General features: G+C 35.8%; 1 protein-coding gene across 2 annotated transcripts; it reads left to right on the top strand.

Annotated features, from left to right (window-relative positions):
• The first annotated feature begins 2,931 nt into the window (after positions 1–2,931).
• LOC138310245 (zinc finger protein 62 homolog) lies at positions 2,932–16,494 on the top strand. 2 transcript variants are annotated; one of them, XM_069251365.1, is made up of 3 exons: positions 2,932–3,030; positions 4,751–4,819; positions 8,872–16,494. In XM_069251365.1, exon 3 carries the CDS (start codon positions 8,955–8,957, stop codon positions 13,149–13,151), a length of 4,197 nt encoding a protein of 1,398 aa, XP_069107466.1. In that variant the 5' UTR covers positions 2,932–3,030; positions 4,751–4,819; positions 8,872–8,954; the 3' UTR covers positions 13,152–16,494. The 2 variants fall into 2 exon arrangements, with proteins under 2 accessions (XP_069107466.1, XP_069107468.1); XM_069251367.1 differs by lacking the exon at positions 4,751–4,819 and having other exon boundaries at positions 2,936–3,030.
• Positions 16,495–20,564: the final 4,070 nt, after the last annotated feature.

Genomic DNA, 20,564 nt, shown 5'->3' with positions numbered 1-20,564 from the left:
AGTGTTATATCACTGAAGCATGCCGTCGAAGATACCAAGCAACACGCTTCACCCGGTCACATTATACTGACAATGTTAGCAAAGACAGATGGGAAAAACGTAAATATATGTAAATATTAAATGTAAATGTTTTTTTACGTCTTTGGTACAGTGCCAACATTTACAATGTATATATGTAATATACACTGTATATTGTATTGTGGTTTGGAGTATAGTATCACAGTTTCTGTCCACAGCGATCTGAGTATGAATTAGTTACAGTTAACTTTATACATACGTTTGGACCAACCAGATATTGTGTCCATAGTCGATTTTACGGGTTTTAATGGTCTTATTTTTCAACATTAGATTTTAACAAAACTTTTGGTAATATCAAATCAAACCAAAATATTCAAAATTCGTCAGGCTTTTTTTCTGTAACATCCACGCATCACCAGTTTTGTTTCATCGTACTAGACCACAAGGCAAATACATGTACATGTAGAACTTGACTCGCCCCCCTCCCCCCACTCCAACCTTCATGTCTCGATGATCACCACAACTATATACATGTACGTATACATTCTTAAGTCTCGGCCCCATGATATGGCGGATCCAGATAGTTTTTTGGGGCATCAGGACGCCCTCCTCTCCTGAGATGTTCCTTAAAGTTCCAATACCCGTATCTGTCTTATTTTTTCATGATTTAGAAGAATGTTGAGAACAATTTATAAATTCCTGTCATAAATCATGCAGAGACAGGACGGAATCGAAGTCAACATGAGGAATAATGATTCAGAAATGTTTTGATAGAAAACAAATAAGTATTGAGCATCGCTAAGTGGGTCCTATTTAGTCAAACAAACCGAAGTTTTGTTCTTTGATTCAACTGTAATACAAATGCTAACAATATCGGGGGCGAATATAACTTGACCTTATAATTAGTTGATATTTACGTACATAGTGTGGATACGTAATACGATATGGCTCGGAGCGAACATGAAATAAATAAAATTATCCTGCAGTAATATTTCGTTCAGATGAAATAATTTTATTTATTCTATGTCCGCTTCCAGCTACCTGCTAACATAACACATGGAAATTAGGACGATGGTGGGAAGCATACATATATATATATATATATGTACATTATCCATTGTACGTACATATGTAAGAAGACCCGCATTGTGAACACCTGTTATAGGCCCACTAACTTTCCTAAACAGCTTTTAAGTTTTAAAATGGAAATGCAAAATGAGATCGATAATTTTATAGAGTCGCAAACATTGTTATCTTACCGTTAATATTGCCCTCATCATCACCTTCTGAACAATTTAATTAAAATAAAAAAAAATATTAATGTTGACAACTCGGGTCGTCTTAGATTTTCCGTCATCGTCCTAATTATCGCTACATACAGGTAGATAGCTACATATATATTTGACTCTCACTGCGTCAGATAAACGACACAACAACGATCGAAATGAATCTTCATTGTCAACATACAAATGTAGATTACGGCCGGAGGAAATCTTGTATTTATTTTGTGTTGTAACCCTATCTTAGGCTATAAAATACATTTTCTTCGGTTTCTAGTGTTTTTAAGAAACTTTAATTTTTGTTTTGGAAAAAGTACACTGCAATCGACATTTACTACCTTTCTGAAACGACTTTCGATTTTTAAATTGTGAATGTAAAACGAGCTCGATGGATTTTTAGAGTTGCGAAAGTTATTAACTTACCGTTAATACTACACTCATCGTCATCTTCTGAAAAATTTAATCAAAAGAAATAAAATGTTAATTTTCATAACGCGGGTTGTCTTCCCGCCGTCGTCCTAAATACCGCGCGGTAGTTAAATATATACATAATGTATATATATTCTATATCATTGCGCCAGATGGCAGGGAATCTTGCATATGTTTGGTGTTATTTCCTCATTTTAGGTCATCTCTATAGTTTTCTTATATTATTAAAGTTTTTAAGAATCATTTAAATTTTGCTTCGGAAAAGTAGCGGGCCTTTAACATTTGATTTATTCAGAGATTAAGATAGATCTCTGATTCATGATGTGTACATATGTATACGTATATAGTGTTAACGGTAAGTTAATATTTTTGCTATTCTACAAAATTTTCAAACCCGTTAATTTACATTTCCATTTTGAAAAAAAAACCTTTTCGGTTTAGGTATACATTGTACATTATGTACTGTACAGTACACTCAAACAAAGCTTTGAAACATACAATATTGTACGTACATGTACGTATACATTGTACAGTACATAATGTACATCACAGATTTCTCTGTGTACATGTATCTGTAACGTGCATATGAATTACATGTAGACACAAGATACAAGAAGTTTTATTTAGTGTCGTATACATACAATGAAATAACATTAGCTTTGTAGAGCTATTCTTACGACTTACGACAAACAAAGGTATAAACATTTTATAACATCAGAGGAGATTGTATTAATGTAAAAGATATAATAGTAATAACAATGTCAAGTTATAAATAGTTTAAATTTAATACAGCATGCAGTTTAGTTTCAAAACAGAATACAATGTACTCACAATATATAGTAGATACATTCTATGGGACATGTTACAAAAGCAAAGCTAAACGAGATGCTGTATGAAAAGTTCCATGCTACATTCTGCAAATCAAACTAAAAAAAAACATCTAGACAAGGTTCGTACAATACCAATGATTGCAATATGGCATAGGTTAAAAATGTTGATAGAATACATGCTAATATAGCATAACCTAAAACAAGTTATTACTGTATTATAGCGATAGATTATTCATTTATCTAACTATTATTGTATTGTTCTCTTATCTAGTCTTATTAGTATTTATTTATATTTTTTTCTTTTTCTAAAATGCTACACATTCTTTATATCCGGAATTTTGATTCCTCCGCCTCCTATTTAGTATGACATCTCGATATCCGGTATAGTTGTGACCAAGAGCTGAAAATGAGTATCATCAATGTGAGATCGTATTTTAGATAATGTACCAACTCTATATCCTTATGAAGCCTAGGTAATATATCACGGTAATTTATTATCATTTCTTTCAGCAGATTGCATATGCTTAACCAGATTGCGCATGGCCTATTTCTGCAGGACTCTTTCCAAGGCGTGCCCACCTTTTAGTATTAATGTCTTGTTTACATGAAAGCCTAGTTTACAATTATCTAACGTAGACCTCTGTATACGTACGGTTGTCGTTACGTGTGTGTCTGTAATTAAATACTGTAATTCGCATGTTATAGTTTATTTCAAAGTTAGTTAACTTAATCTGATATGTATTCAATAACTGAATATGTGCAAGTTAATGTAACTTGCTCTGAAGACTGGTTGCTTGCAATTGGGGATTCGAAATTTATAGAAAGAAAAATGTACATTATCCTATGAATTTATCTGTCTAGAGCTGCTCTATTAATGAAAGCTAATTTCATCTATTGTAATGTGCCGAGGCTTGTGCCCGAATAAACAGAGCTGTCACCCATGCGAGATATTGATTTGACTGTTCTCACCGTTTCTTATAATAACTACATTACACTGACTGTACTGACACTCATCTGCACAATAACAAAAAAAGCAAGCAGATGGACTATACAACTGAAATACTGTTATCCACATACATGTATCATCACACATTTTGAAAAAGAATTGTCGACAACTTGACATGACAATTAAGACACTTTTTTATTCATTTTTTTTATTTATAGTTCTATTGTCGCCTTCTAGCTTTGTGCTAGAGGGAATTTCCCTTTAGCTCAGTAGGTAGAGCGGCTGACCAGTAAGTCCGGGGTCACAGGTTCGAACCCTGCTGGTGGCACATCTACGCTACTCTCACCCTAGCCGAGATACTCTGGCCCTCACACCAGACTTAAGCTTAGACATTATGACACATGGATGTCTGGTGAGGGCCAGTGCTTTATCAAAAGGTGGAACTCACCGACACCGTTTGGTATCGGCCCAGGTCATCTTCAATATTCAGATTGACTCCCGAGAAACCTCACTTTCCTTGGTCTTTTCAACAAATGAATAATTTATCTACCCAAATATAGCAATTCGTCAAGATTAGGGGCGATTTGCAATTTTGCATACTTTGTGAAAATGCCATTGAGGAGGAGGAAGATTTAAAGTTACGTAAAGGAAACTGCTGTATTGATATAATATAACTTGCATGCATGATATCGATGAAATGGATTGCTGTGGGTAGATAAATTATTCATTTGTTGAAAAGACCAAGTTAAGTGACACTTCTCGGAGGTAATATTTTATAAGCAGTCTCAAATGGAGATGACCTGGACCAATTCTAAACGGTGTCGGCGAGTTTCACCTTTTGATATAGCACTGTGCTCTGGCCCTCACCAGACATCTATCTGTCATAATGCCTACTTCTGGCGTCAGGGCAAGAGTATCTCGTGCTACTCTCGTCCTAGATATGTTTGAAATGTTGCTGTAGACCACTCCAAGCGAAACCTATAATAGATTTAGAGGCTTCGTTGGAGATCATGAGAACCTGGCATGGGTTGGTCTAGTAATAACTGTATCACATATATATATGTGTCAAGTTGTGTTCGGGAACGTATTTGGAAAGGGGGAATATTGTAGCAGGTTTTAAATGCGCATAGTACTAGTGATACAGTCATCACAAGCTTCTAGCTTTGTGTTAAGGAAATTTCTCTTTAGCTCAGTAGGTAGAGCATCAAAGCCATCTATCTTATGTCATTATTTTATACTTATTACAGGTACAACTGTGGTTACAAGAAATACAAAGAGAAGTAGATGATCCATCAGCAAGTGGAAATTGCTTGCAGGTGTGTGTTTCCAAATATTTGCAGTATAGATATATTTGTTGTGTATTTGTAAAATGAATTGTAAAGGTAATTTGAATAAGCTATTACTTTCATAACTAAACAAAATTTATTAATTTAGGATAGCTGTAGTACCTGGAGAAAAACCACCGACCAGTGGTCAGTATCTTATCAGGTTGGTACTGACCACTGTTCAGTCATTTTACTCTGGGTTAGGTACGTACTGACTGCCAGTTAACGTTACTCTGGCTTTCCTCTACCACCTAAACATTGCATGTCATTTTAGAAGTCAGTGCTTTTTCTAGGGGCTGTTTGGGACCGATAATGGGCCCCATTCCCAATGAAAAATATTTCAATTTTATGCCAAATTCCCAAAAAATACAATTTACTCCTGGAAATTTCCATCCCACAGCCAATTTCTTTCTCAAAATAAAGTAAAAAGGCTCCTTACCAATTCAGTGAAAAAAAGCCCTGGAAGTTATATTTACCAATAATCAAACAGGCTTTACACAAACCTACCTTACGCCAGCTGTACAGCATTGATAGAAAAGTGAAACAAACATCGAATTTAATACTATTATTATTATTATCAAATGTGGAGATGAACACAGAATAGTATAACATTTTATTTCAGGTTTTCATCAAAAAGTAATAAGAAAAACTTAATGGTGTAATTAAATTTATTCTGTATTTTCAAATTACATAATTTGTCTTTGCTGGTAAACATATATTGTAGATATTGATTGTGATGTCATTGTGTTAGTGTGGGTAGCTGTAATGTCATACTTTTTAGAAAAGTGAGATTATAGTTACTGGTTTCACTCACTAAATAATGACGCCACAACAGATACCTATAGCTACTGACAAGGGAGGTAACTCAGTAATCTGCATAGGTGAAATTGGAGGATTGCCTCCCCTGCATGATTAGAGTAAATACATCTTACAAAATAATGTGATTTATTTATTCTTCAGATGGTTTTTGACTTCATGGTCTTGGTATATATTGTAAGTGCTGCATGAAGTTCTGACACATTCAAATTCTCTATCTCTAGGTTGAGGGTTCAAAACATTGATGTGACAGTTACTGTTTTTTCTCTGGACGGTATTGCATTTTTGATGCTGTGAAACAGCATTCTTCCGTACGCTCTGCAAGCCTGTGCACATCAAAACAATGAAACCACACCGTGATGAAAATTAAAAGTTGTTTTGTTCATTTCGTGTAATACTCGATGGTATGAAAAAATAAAACCTTAATATTCAAAATTAAACCACAGACATTGAATTTGTTCATACATATTCTCCATGGACCTTTTATTTGGCAAAAGTATCTGCATGGCCATGATTTATTAGTCAAAAGTCTTCAAAGCAACCCATGTTAGTTTTCTAAAAAGGAAACCAAACATCCGGAAATGGTAATATTTTTCTCATGTTAAATTGATGAATCCATACTGAAATAATCTCATACATAATGTACTCAAAATGTGTTGAAAAATGCTGTTGACCACCGCTCTTGAAAATATGATATTTACCAATTTTAAATGGTTTGGGAGCCACTCGTCCAAGGGGACTAGTTCATTATAATAAGCACTAGTCCAGCTGTAATATTACTAGTCATGGGCATCAGATTAGTGCTTAAAGTTGCAGACTGAAGTAGTGGTCTGTCAACAAGTTTGTATTCCGGCTTTGCTTATTACAGAGTTATCTCCCCTGGGGGGTGGTATTTTTGTTACAGATTCTCCTGGGGGGTTGGTATTTATTGTTACAGAGTTATCTCCCTGGGGGTTGGTATTTATTGTTACAGAGTTATCTCCCTGGGGGGTTGGTATTTATTGTTACAGAGTTATCTCCCTGGGGGTTGGTATTTATTGTTACAGAGTTATCTCCCTGGGGGGTTGGTATTTATTGTTACAGAGTTATCTCCCTGGGGGGTTGGTATTTATTGTTACAGAGTTATCTCCCTGGGGGGTTGGTATTTATTGTTATTACATTGTTACTGAGTTATCTCCCTGGGGGGTTGGTATTTATTGTTACAGAGTTATCTCCCTGGGGGGTTGGTATTTATTGTTACAGAGTTATCTCCCTGGGGGGTTGGTATTTATTGTTACAGAGTTATCTCCCTGGGGGGTTGGTATTTATTGTTACAGAGTTATCTCCCTGGGGGGTTGGTATTTATTGTTACAGAGTTATCTCCCTGGGGGGTTGGTATTTATTGTTACAGAGTTATCTCCCTGGGGGGGGGGTTGGTATTTATTGTTATGTCATGATTTTGAGAGCAAAACTTGTGTCATTTTCTCTTAAAAGTGTTTGACATTGCGCTTGCATGCACTCGACATCTTTATCAATACCCACACCAATTGGTAATATACCAATACCTGTAAGCATCTGTAGCAATTGAAACACACTGACCATTGGGATTGAGAATATTGTCAGTGTTTGCTTTTTGATTGAATGGCATGAAAAAAGTAACATTTTATTGTGACTGTTAGTGGTTACTGTATCAAACTTCTGTGAGTACATTTTAGTCTATGTTACAGAATAATATTTGACTATATTAAAATTATCAATAGCTTGGCGAAATATCTGCAATTGCTGTGAACTTCATGAAGTCACTTGCTTGAATTTTCTATTGGTTGATTGAGTTGAGAGACATATAATAGCAATACATCAATAGTCTGATGTAATGATACATCCCTAGTACAATTTATGTTATCACTAAGTGTTATGTCTTGGTTTTGAGAAATGATTTTGATTACCGGGTCATGTACATACCATCCTCGATACTCCAGGGTTTTTATATCCACTCCTAGACTATCTTATAGTAAAACTGAAGGAAACTGAATATATAAGCAATTTGATGTTCATCAAAGGAATTAATTAATGGTGAACTGTGGTACCGGTTGACTGTGTTGGTTTGAAGGTTGGCATCACTGAATTTGAATCACTCATTCTGTAATCTTCAAAAGAGGTCTCTGCAGGCCTGTGATTGGTCAGTTTTACTATGAGATAATCCAGGGATGGATATAATGTCGGTGATAGTAACCCCTGGGTATATATTGGTGACACTGGTTTTACTGGCATACTGTTTTTATATCAATGCATTGAAGCTCTCCTACAGTGTATCATTCACTGTATAATAAATACATGTTTTCAATTTGCATAACAATAGAAATTCAAAATCAGGGCATGTGATCAGAGGCTTCAAAAAGGGGAAGGGTGCTTATAGGAACAGAGATGTTCATTGGGTATTTACGTACTGTAATATAGGATCTTAAAGATGTTTCAATGAAAATCAGGCGCAGGCAAATTAGTATTTATTTTCAGTTATAAAAGTTTCTTACTTTACACTATTACCATCAGTGTAAAATTTGAGCTTCTTATTTTACTTTATGATACAAAATATGATTAAAAATAAATGATTGTATTCCGAATAAATTCCATGGCACTATGCCCTATATGGAATAAAGCATTGATTACGCTTCCACCAAAGGCAAAACAAATTATTTTATAGTATATTTGGTGTTAATTATATATATATATATATATATACACACGATTAAACATCAGTTATTGTTCAAATCATGTGTATGCACTGTCGGTGATAGAACATCTTTATAAGTAAGTTTTCAAGCCTTGACAAGCAAAAATTCAAATTTTGAGACAAGTTTCCTAAAATGTCATATAAACAAACACAATTTAAAAGTATTTTGTATCACATAACTACATCAACATAAATTTCAAAATATCAAAATATATTGCTTTATCCAGTGGAGGCTGCCATTTTGTCCGCTGTCCTCTGAAATCTTGATCTCCTATAATTTTTCCTTACGTCATTTTATTGTTTATGTCATGAATGACATCACAATGAATTTCCAAACATGTCATGATCATATAATTTACTTATTAAACTATAGTGATATATGCAAAAATATTACAAGGATGAATTAAATCACTGGATACATGTATCCGACCAATTATGTGATAAATTAAAATACATTTATGATGTTAACAACACATTGTAATCTATTAAATGACAATTCTGTTCTCTTCTTTTTCAGACTGAGACTCATGAGATTTTGGAGGATGTGCTGTACAAGCTCCAGAAATCTTTACTGAGAGACCAGTTTGGGAACTACAACAAATGGAGTCTGGTAGTGGATGTGCCGAAATGGATTTGTCCAAAATATATAACGAATCACTGAACTTTCTGATACAAGAACGCCAAAAGCTCCAAGGTATGTCAAAGTCACCTGTTACAACAGAAAATAAAATCGGCTCAACTGACAGTTTTATGAATGGAAGGAGTTGCTCACCCATTGGGCATGCACTTGAATCTGCTCAGTTTAAAAACGATGTCATGTTCAGCAGCGGGTCCATGTCGGAGTGTTCAGCGGAAGGATACGCCATGTCAGGTAATGACAGCAAAATCACTGCACAGTCTCTCATCAATTCCAGTGACAGCATGGTGTTTTCTGAAAGATTTGGTCAGAACGTTTCTACAGATCTGCTGGTAAATGACATCAAGAAAGAACCGGTGTCTGATGAAGAGGAAGCAGTTGGGACCTACTATCAGACAAGTTCACAGACCGTTTTTCCAGGAATGATGGCATCGTCAGTAAAAACCGAAACTGATCTGGATATACATTCTGAAAACTCACAAGATACCGTGTCCTATGTGATAAAACAGGAACCTCTGACAGACGAGGATGATGTGATTGAAAATGATACAGGAAACGATGTTTTCTCTGAATATCTACTGAAAGGGAATGACATAAACGATGAATCCAATAACGACATTGTTCAGCAAAGTGAACAGAATCCAAAGAGACACAGAAACATTGATGAAACAGCACCGCCTAGCAAAAGGAGGAGGCGAAAGGCTACGAAAAAGTTATATAACAAATTTGGTGATGAATTCAATATAGATGAAGGTGATGAACGTGATGAAGACTATGTTCCGAGTGATCATGATGGAGTATCGGAAGAAGAATACACACCATATAACTATAGCAATGAAAAAGTGAAAAACACAGTGAGGGAAGACACGGAAATAGGGGAGAAATCACAATTCGTCTTTGAAAATCTCGAAGGGAATCTTCTAAGTATTAAGGGCACCTCTAAAAATCTTCAGGTTAAGATCTTCAAATGCCAGCAATGTAAAGACATCTTCACCTATGAGAGTGTCTTTAAGAAACATATGAAGAAGCATACTGGAGATTTGCCCTTCAACTGTAAGCACTGTAAGCTTGGTTTTAATACCCAGTTTAGTCATGATATTCATAGTAGAGTACACAGATCGGACAAAATGTACTTGTGTAGTATTTGTGGTGAGAAGTTGAAAATAAAGAAAGAACTAAAGGATCACATTACCAACCACATGCTAACAAAGAAGGCACAGGAGATTTCTTTAACCCTGCCTGCCAGTTATCAACCGTTAGATGCATCTGGAGATAGCTTTAAATCGGACATCGGTTTGTCACCATTTGGTTGTAGCATGTGCATTTTTGTGGCGAAAGATTTTGCTGAAATTGGAAACCACGTGATGGACGCTCATTTTGTCGACAAGCGGTGTTTTTGTGATATCTGTAGCAGACGTTTCTCCAACACGGATGATTTGAAGTTTCACAAAGCCTTACATGACGGCCAGTGTGAAGAAATAAGTTGCGGTATATGCGAGGAAATCGTAGACAGTAAAGAAGACCTAATGAAGCATTTGGACATCCACCCTGAAGCCAAACCATACAGATGCTGCCATTGTGGCGAGAAATTCATTGTCTTAACACAGCTTAGAAACCACATGCAAAGCCATTCTTTCACTAAACGCTATAACTGTCCTCACTGTTTAAAACAATTTTTCCATGAAACTACACTTAAGAGTCATTTGCGTGTTCACACTGGGGAAATTTCCTATACTTGTCCAGTCTGTGAGAAAGGCTTCTGGACAGTAGATCGGTTGAGAATTCACATGAGACAACATTCAGTGCCTTATAGTTTATCCGCCAATTACGAAACGAAGGTGGTAGAAGATGTTGGTAATTCTGGTGATGCCGCTAACGCTGGTGATTCTGGTGATGCTGGCCATGGTGATGCTTGTAATAGTACACAACAGGAAACGCCAAAGAGTGACAATGGCAGTGATGAGAATGGAACAGATGGCCAGGACAGCGATCGCAGTACTTTAATAGAAAGTAACACGGAGACTGGAACCGTAGACAGTACCGAGAAGGATGATAATACTGTGGAAAAATCGTCTTCGATATCTTGTCTTGAACAGTTACTAAGACAACCTATCAAGAAACGTAATGGGATAGAAATGCAGACGGGACAAAATCCAGATGCGGTTTTGACTAACGTGGAAAACAATCAAAACATAGGGGGAAATGTTGACGGTCATGTGGATGAGTCAAATGATCCTGTGGTTTTTGATGCACTAAAGTCAACCGGAGCGCCCACTACAGGAACACCAATTAGCATTCCGGTTAAAAGACTAACCAAAGTACCAATACCAAACAGTTCAAACGAGACATGGCAAAGTGTGAAACGATCAAATACAGGCTTGCGTTTTACTGAAGTGGCAGATACGATGAATCTCCAGTTGAACATTCATCAATGCCATATATGCGGCGATATGTTCGCATACAACAACGTGTTAAAGAAACACATTATGATGAAACATGCTGGGATACAACTTTACAAGTGTGATATTTGCGGACATGGCTGCCAGTCCGCGTCAGCATTGAACGCCCATAGGAGGATCCATTCTGGAGAGAAACCATTCATGTGCGACAAATGTCCCAAGACATTTCGTCAGAAAAGTGGTCTTAGGTCTCATACACTAACCCACACGACGGAGAGAACGTTTGAATGCAGACACTGTCTAAAGGTGTTCAAGGATCTCACATTATTTCAGCAACACCGGCGTGGTCCATGTGACGCAGACGCATTTGGTTGTAATGTCTGTAACATTACGTTCGGGGATATGAAGATCGCCATATCCCATGTGAAAACTTCACACTTCTTCGGGAAGACGCATGTTTGTACTCTCTGTTGTCTTCGCTTTGATACGATGAATAGGCTAGAGAAACACGAAACAACTCACGTAGACTCCAAGTCATATACCTGTGGTATATGTGGTCACGATTTTAAGGACAAAGATGACCTCTGTACTCATTTAAATGGCCATTCTATTGCCAGCCCATTTCAGTGTCAGATTTGTATTACAAATTACCGAACAGAGATTTCATTCTCGTCTCATATGGATTCTCACTTATCGGATGGAAGCATACTAGACACAACATCTACTCCGCCATCTAACAAGACACTCACCCCATCAAAAGCGGGTAAAAAGGGCAAACAAACTTCTAAGGAACAAACAGATAAGCAATTTAAGTGTAAATTCTGCGATAAAGTGTTTCCTTCTGCAGGTCAAAGATGGACGCACTCCGCTATGCACGCCAAAGCCAGACCATACAGCTGTTCGATATGTGGGAAAAGATACATTAACAAGGGCAGCTTATCAAGTCACGAAGAAAGTCATAATAAGGATAAAGAAATGACACCTAAAAGTCGCAGTGACAAATCAAAGAAAGGAGACGACACTATTGATCAAGATCAGTCGCAAAACAAAAGTCCGTCGGATGCACTGGAACACGATAAAGATAAACAGACTAGTTCAGGTGTATCTAGGCCGAAAAAACGAAATAAAAAGAACAATTTTTCTTTAGAATCATTTGTTTCCGCCATAAAGGAGAAAACACAGCTTTCTTTAGGTACAGAGTCGCAGGAAACAGATGATAATTTATCAGAACAAGCTACCATGAAAGAACACTACGCCTGTGAAAATTCAACGGAAGCTGTCTCCGATATAGACAACAGTTTTATTAAAACTGAACCAATTTCTGATGGATATGTTGATATGGAAACGGACGCTGGTAGAGAAACGGAACCAATGTCTGCGGCATACAGTGATACACAAATGGACATTGGGGAAAGCGACCAGTCTCTGCAGGATCGAGAAAGCCATGAAGCATTTTCAACGGCTTCTGCCGAAATCAAAACAGAACCAGATGATGATGCATGCGATGCTACACCGGTGGTGTATGCATGTTCTGTCTGCGAGGAGACGTTTGTGAATCAAGAAAAATTGGATAATCACGAACAAAGCCATTATACTCCCGAACCTGTGGAGCTGATATGTACAGAGTGTGGGGCCGACTTCTGGAAAAAATCCGATCTTCATAAGCACATTCGGAAGCACCACAATGAGACAAAGAAACCGTCATTCAAATCCAAACTTAAGAAAATAAAAATGAGAGACAGTACACTTCCGAATACATAGTCAGACATATTCAATATTACCTTTAATATTGTAATTCATCTTTTACTATCATGGTTGTTATTTATCGATTTATAATTTACGCGAGTATCATTTATACTGAAGTATTTTTTTTAAATCAAATATTCACTGAAAAGTACAATTACGTTAGATAATGGAATAGCTAGATATAGCTATGTTTTTTCGCTCTTGACACCTTTGTGTATTTTTAATATGAAGATACAAGCACAATTATTATTAATAAATGTTATAATAAGTACAAGCATGGAATGGTACCAATAATTTTAGCTTTAGCATTTAATTAAAGTTATATGTACCGTTATTTCTCACCAGTCAAGAAGAGCTTTTAATACGTTATTCACTACCAAAAATTACCAACGTTTTGAAAATAACAATGCATAACACTGCATACAATCCATAGTTTTCATTTAACACAGACAAATAATATCTCTAAATGAATTTTGACAGTACTGCCAATAATGATAATATGTATGTTAACAGTGAAGTGAAATGAGTACATATGGTCAGATTATGAATCCATTGATGTCTGCAATTTCATTGCACATTTTGCAGTGTTATTAGTAATTGTTAAGTGACTTCTGCAGACATTTTTCATCTTAACATTCATGAAGCATAAAAATAATAACTTTTACAGTCCACAAAATATGTGTTGTAACTTATGTTTTAACGGCATGATACATTTTTGTATGTGCCTTTCCATAGCTTTTTTCATCAAACTTCTTTTTTCTAATAGATTTCTGAAGAAAAAATAACATGTTAAAGTGAATAGTCGGGCAAAGAAAACCAGTCTAAATGCGTTCATTGGGCTTCCAAAAGTTCTCACATATTAATACGACGGCCAAGTTCTGCTTACGTTTCCCAGTTCTGACCATTAAAGTAAAGGAAAATTGAAAGCATTGAAAGCGAGGCTGCGTGTAAATGTAACCACGGACATAGTCAGCAGGGAGGACGTATTAGGATTCCTATACTTTAAATTAATTTCTTCGTACGCACACAGATTTTGGCGAGAAATTTTATTTTTCCATTTCATAAGAAATTATACTGGATACATTCACACAATTATACCGACTTTAGCCATCCTTGGCCGACTGTTCACTTTAACATTTTCCTCCAATTGTGGCACATGTATCAATTCAATTGTTATTTAATCAGTGATAATGAGAAAACACTATAAATCTTTACATTAAAACCGTACTTATCATGTACATATCTATATGTTTTTTTTAATAGATAAAATCCACATATGTATGTTTTTTTTTCTCCATCCTCGATTCGCCATGGCTTACTATCCCTGTCGTTATATCTACACCTGGATTACATTTGCATGTTATAGCAAAAGTGAAGGCTAAGTGTGCGATAACGGTGTACATGTACGTGTAGTTAGGTCCAATGAGGTACATCAAAAGAATCCAATAACGTAACATGGTAAGACTTAAAACGTCTCTGAAGACCTGTGATTGGCCAGTTGATCGTTGTTTACTGCATGCAGTTTTGCTTTGAACTTTAACGATAGTACCCATTGAGTGTCGAGGATGGTATATTACTAACAGTTGAACAATACAATTTTTGTACTATAGAATCCTGTTCTCTGACCAAGAACCATGATTAATTACTTTTATTCTTAATCAGTTCTTAATTACGGTAATCTGCTGTGTATGGTTCCAAAGCAGGATACTGTAAATCCACTTATTTTCGCGTGCGATTAAATAATCCGTATTCCGTGGGCAATAAGAAGTAAATGGTCGTGAAAATGTTTCAAATCGTAAATTAAATACATAGAAACGTTGTGAAAATATCATTATGCATGAAAACGCGAAATTCAATTGCCGTGAAAATGTTTCACAAATTAAAAATTTATGTAAATTAAATACAGTACGTACACAATTACATCGTTGTGATAATGTCATTACACATGAAAACGCGAAATGAAATCTCCGCAAAATGCTTCAAATGGAGGTAAATTGAATTAGTAAAAGAATATATTGTGAAATTAAATCGTTGTGAAAATGTTTCAAATCGTAAATTAAATACAGATAAGAATAAATCGTGAAATTAGATAGCCATGAAAATGTTTCAAATCGAGGTAAATTAAATACATAGAAGCATAAATCGCGATATTAAATTTAATAGGCATTGAAACGCGAAAATTATTTCGTTTAGAATACTTTTTGTAGGCTGTAGTTAATAATGTAATTAATGAATTTAATAATTAATTAATAGTTATAATAAGTAGTTAATGTATTCATAAGGTAGACTTGCTTTCTCTATAAGTTAGAAACTTGCCGTGTGTTCAATTACCGGATTCGAACCAGTCATTCTTTATCGCTTGAAAAGAAAACATAATTTTCTCTTAAGATAATCGTGTATATATTTGTACACTCAAACCTGCCTTAGTGACAACATCTGTATAAAATCTTCCCGTTAAATACAAATTTGTAAGGATTTCCAATGCCCAACATCATTTGACCCGTGTAAAAAGACCACTGCGCTTTAGAATTCAGTTTTTTCTTTCATTTGTCCCTTGGGTGGACTTTATTAACAGGTTTGTCTGTATTTCAAAATATGCCAAAACTATTACAGATTTTGTTTTAATATCCTTTTATCTATTTTGAAGCTTGGGTTTCATATGAGTGTCGCCATTTTGGAAAATGTAAAAGCGTACCTTTAAATGTCACATCAAATAAGTAATTTACCAAGGATGACTCTTATTTTGTAGTGTATCAAATTTATTTCAATGCACATAAAAAAAAATAATGATGTCTTTTATAACTAAACTTTTAAATGTGATCCTTAGCAAATTTTGAGTAATATTTAGTATATACATGTACATATACAACTGGTACGAATCCGGAAAAAGGAACGTTTCGTTTGTTACTGACTAATGTATCGTAAAGTGATGCATATATAGCCAGTGCTACTAACATTACATATATCTATTGAATATAAAAACTGCAGACTTGAGCGATACTCTACATTTTTTGATCACCCGTATTCACTTTCCTTGCAATTCCGAGATGAACCATCCAGTATAACGCATAACCAGTCAGTCGAATTTTTCGCGGTTTTAACTTTCTTCGATTTTGCATCGAGGGTTCTTACGATTCAACCATTTCTCGATGATTCGCGGATAGCCATGTCTGGCGAAATTAGCTGTACGGTATTACTGAATGTCATCGAGAACGTGTAATTACCTTTCTTTTAATCATTTTAACACTTAATAACCCCGTCTGCGAATGAAAGAATGTTCCTTTTGAAATTATGTAACTATATGGCTGTGTGATTGAATGAATCTTTTGACATTAATAAAGTGCTCAAAGTAAATTTGTATGAGACTTTTGTCATTTCTTTGTTTGGACTGCATTTTTTATGCTTTCATTGCTTTTAAGTCCGGCACCTCGGACAGGGAAATCTCACAAGTCCGGCACCTCGGACAGGGAAATCTCACATGATGCTAGTGCTAGATTTTTCTATCTTGTCCGAGCTGTCTGGTGATTTTTAGCAGAATTTTACGCCATTCTTTTAACAGTCCGCGCATGTGACGTCATACTCTCGAATTGCTGACGTAACAGGCTTCAGATAATCAATATTATTAATAAAATTTACATTCAGTCATTTAACAAGCATTGTTTGGTTGTTGTTTATAATTATTTAAACAGTATTTACGAATTGATCATAGTTTTCTTTGATGTAACCGAACTAAAGTTTTACGCGGAATGACTGAATTCGAAGCACAGATGACATATTTAAACGGCTTTGAACAAGGAGGCCCAAGACGGGATAATTTTATATAGATTGGGTTTGTTATATCTTAGAGACGCAAGAAAAAGATCTATTACCTTTAAGTGATGGACATCGGGTATCTCATTCTCTGGCTAGGATTTTGTAACATTCCGACCTCGGTTGGGACTGAGATAACCCGATCTCGATGACTTGAACGTAGCATATTTTAAAGAATTCAATTGAATTTGCATGATAGATTAGGTACGAGCCCCCAAACCATCAAATCAACGTTACCCATACATTGCCTACGTATCCCCCACGCGTGACTTACAATTCACAATAGGTTAGTAGTTTCTCCAGGCACTACTGCTTTTGTTTATCCTCATAAACGCTCAGGTCTTTGAGTGACACTGACTGTAGAGATAATGCTATTCATGGATAAATTAAACTAAAATTTCGGTACCAGGTAAATCGATTGAAACTGAGACCTATGCAAAAGCATACGTACTGAAATTTGTAGAAGTATCCTAGACTTTGTATTATTCGGATTTCAGAATGACCCGTTCGAGTTACGTCCCTTGTAACATATACTTCTAGTCCGCATAGTTAAAAGCAAAACATGTTTACAAGTGTTTTCATGAAATATAACAAAACTAAGCCGTCAATCCATTACACCATACCTTTGTATGTCCGATGAAGTAATCGAACCTCTCATATTGGTTGAAGATTAATGTTTTACCACAGCGCCAAACATGCGTCATACCTGACTAACTTTTAAGAGTAATTGTACTTTCTATTGTTGCAGACCTTCTATGTATTAAACCAATGATTACAAATTGGAATTCGCTATAACAAGTAAATTGTCATCTCCATTTATCCTGCTGGAGATTGTTTGCACTGCTCATTTTTTTCATTGATTATCTCATAATCTATTTAAATAGATAATCAACATGTATTGGTCAAGGTCGAATTTCAAGGTTACCGATCAAGGTCAACGTCATCGTAACTATTTTAAGAAAACAGCATCATACTCACTTTAACAGTTTCATATCTTCATAGATTACCAAGAATATTTAGGTCAAAGTCATTTCAGTGTTGTTATATTTCCTGAAAACGGTTGTCAGTACTCCCTTTGCTTATTCAAGGGGTTACTTTGATTGACCGATATGGATTAACGTTCTTGTTCCGGTTATAACCGAATCTGTGTCAATCTTACACAATTCAGGGGTCACTTTTACAAATGGGCTGTTGTTATATTCTCCCTTGACTACGCCATAGCAACGCTGAAGGCCATATGGTATGATATAGCAAATGATACAGGTAGTCTGTTTAGTCCATTGGTTTACTTCAAAGGAATCGTATAACGGCCATTATGTGGTTTAAGTTGGGCTTCTCTCTGTAATTTTCAAATATAATTCTATGCAGCCTTGTGATTGGTAAGTTATCTCTATCCTGAACTGCCTTCAGATTACCATGACGAAGTTTCCAGGGTGGATGTGACGACAGTGGTAGTAACTCGTGGAATATGGTTGATACATGTATATTTTAACATTTCTTTCTTATATAAATTGATTTCCTGTGTTTAATTACCTGTCTCTTTGAAGACTCGTTTCAATTTCAATCAAAGTTTTTATCATTTAAATAATTAATAGTCTGTATTTGTAGCAAGTTACCATATAGAAAATATGCCTAAAATAGACTTACATTGCTTTTATACACGCATTTTAAGAAAGGACATATTTGGCGGTCATTCTGAAAGAAAGTAAATATCTTACATTTTACGGAGCAAAAACGGGCAAAAAATCAAGCACACTGCCCCCTATTTTATAATGGTTTAAGAAACAGCAACGTTGTTTTCGTTTGAACTGAAAATATTAAAAACTGTAAGTTAGTCATAAGAACTCTTGTTCTGTGAAGCGTTGAATGTGTGAAAATTTGTAAAAACCAGGTATTTTTATCTTCAAAATATGAGGGGCAGGGCATATACAGCTATTCTGATAAAAAATAATGGATTAACTGTGTGATATCATTATTTTCTTAAGGAAATCATTGGTTTTGTCAATTTTGCGAATATCCATACTTATCAGACAACAAATTTTTCAAATATTACTTTAGTTTAACGTGTACCTATATGTATGCTTAAAACAATTAAATTCCATCAAAATCACAATTTGCGTCAAATACCCAGACTTGATCCATAATAGCTCAAAATGAAGAACACCATCACATTATTTAGCCCACCATCATCAGGTGGTGGACTATTCAAATCGCTTTTTGTCCGAAAGTACTGAAGGGATCCTTCTCAAATTTCATAAGTAGGTTCCCCTAAGGATCTAGTTGTGCATATTGCGTTTTGGGACCGATCAGTCAACAAGATGGCTGTCAGACAGCCATCTAGGGTTTTGATAGTTAAAGTTTGTTATCGCTATTTCTCAGAAAGCACTGAAGGGATCTGTCTCAAATTTCATAATGTAGGTTTCGCTAGGGACCTAGTTGTGCATATTGCGTTTTGGGACCGATCGGTCCACAAGATGGCCGCCAGGCAGCTATCTTGGACTTTGATAGTTAAATATTAATAGTCACTATTTATTTCAGAAAGTGCTGAAGGGATCTTTCTTAAATTTCATATGTAGGTTCCCCTAGGGCCCTCGTTGTGCATATTGCGTTTTGGGACCGATCGGTCCAAAAGATTAATCAACAAGATGGCTGCCAAAGAGTCATCTTGGATTTTAATAGTTGAAGTTTGTTACTGCTATTTCTCAGAGAGTACTGAAGCGATCTGTCTCAAATTTTATATGTAGTATGTTCTCCCAAAAGCAGGTCGTTAAAAAGTGTTGGGACCTGCAGGAGACATCGGCTGCTAGTACTTAGGTGATACTGCGCTTATTTTAGTTTTAAGAAAGTGACAGTTTATACTTATTTATTTAAGTTTCTTGTTACAAAAAGACAGCCGTCTTCACAAACCTCGTACAATGGTAACACTCTACATCTTCTTTAATAAGACGGCCAATGTTCAACCTTTAACCGCGCCATACAGTTGATATTTCACTAAGAGTCGCTCATAAAACCCCTATGACCCCTCAGTTGTGCGTGATCAATGCTATTTCTTAAGGTAACAAATTAGCCACCCTTAAAAGCACCGAGTTCCCCGTGGTCCAGTTTCACCGTATTGTGACCGCGTCTCGTTGAAATGCCCGTCTCCGTTTCCTTTAAGTGGATTGTGGATTTGACTAAGACATATGACCTGCCACAAGGGAACATCGTTTCCATCAAGCCCACTTTACATTTTATCTGTTTATTGATTTGAAATGGAAGTAAACAATCTAAAAATAGCTTGCAATATTTCATCAGATGGTGTTGTGCTTCTAAATTAAATTGCCATTCAATGTTTTTGAATTCAGGTCTGATATTTCCCTTGAGGCTAGCCGTTTTGATCTGCACTTCTTAACCCAGAAGTTTTGTTCTAATATTCAATATCACAGAATAAAGGTAATTAAGTGTGCGCTAATATGCTATTGTAATTAATTAGTTGATTGTTGTGCTTAACACCATATTAACAATTTGGACCATTAAAGAACGGCGTCATCCTCGATTCTCCAGCGGTTTCGATCACATACGAAGTCTACACCCCTGGACGGCGTATGCGAAGAGTTATATGCGTGAAGTGCATGCGTG

Source organism: Argopecten irradians, chromosome 16, assembly GCF_041381155.1.
Source record: "Argopecten irradians isolate NY chromosome 16, Ai_NY, whole genome shotgun sequence".
NCBI classification, from domain to species: Eukaryota; Metazoa; Mollusca; class Bivalvia; order Pectinida; family Pectinidae; genus Argopecten; species Argopecten irradians.
Note: the sequence above shows the minus strand (reverse complement) of the source record. Positions and strands in the feature narration are given on the sequence as shown.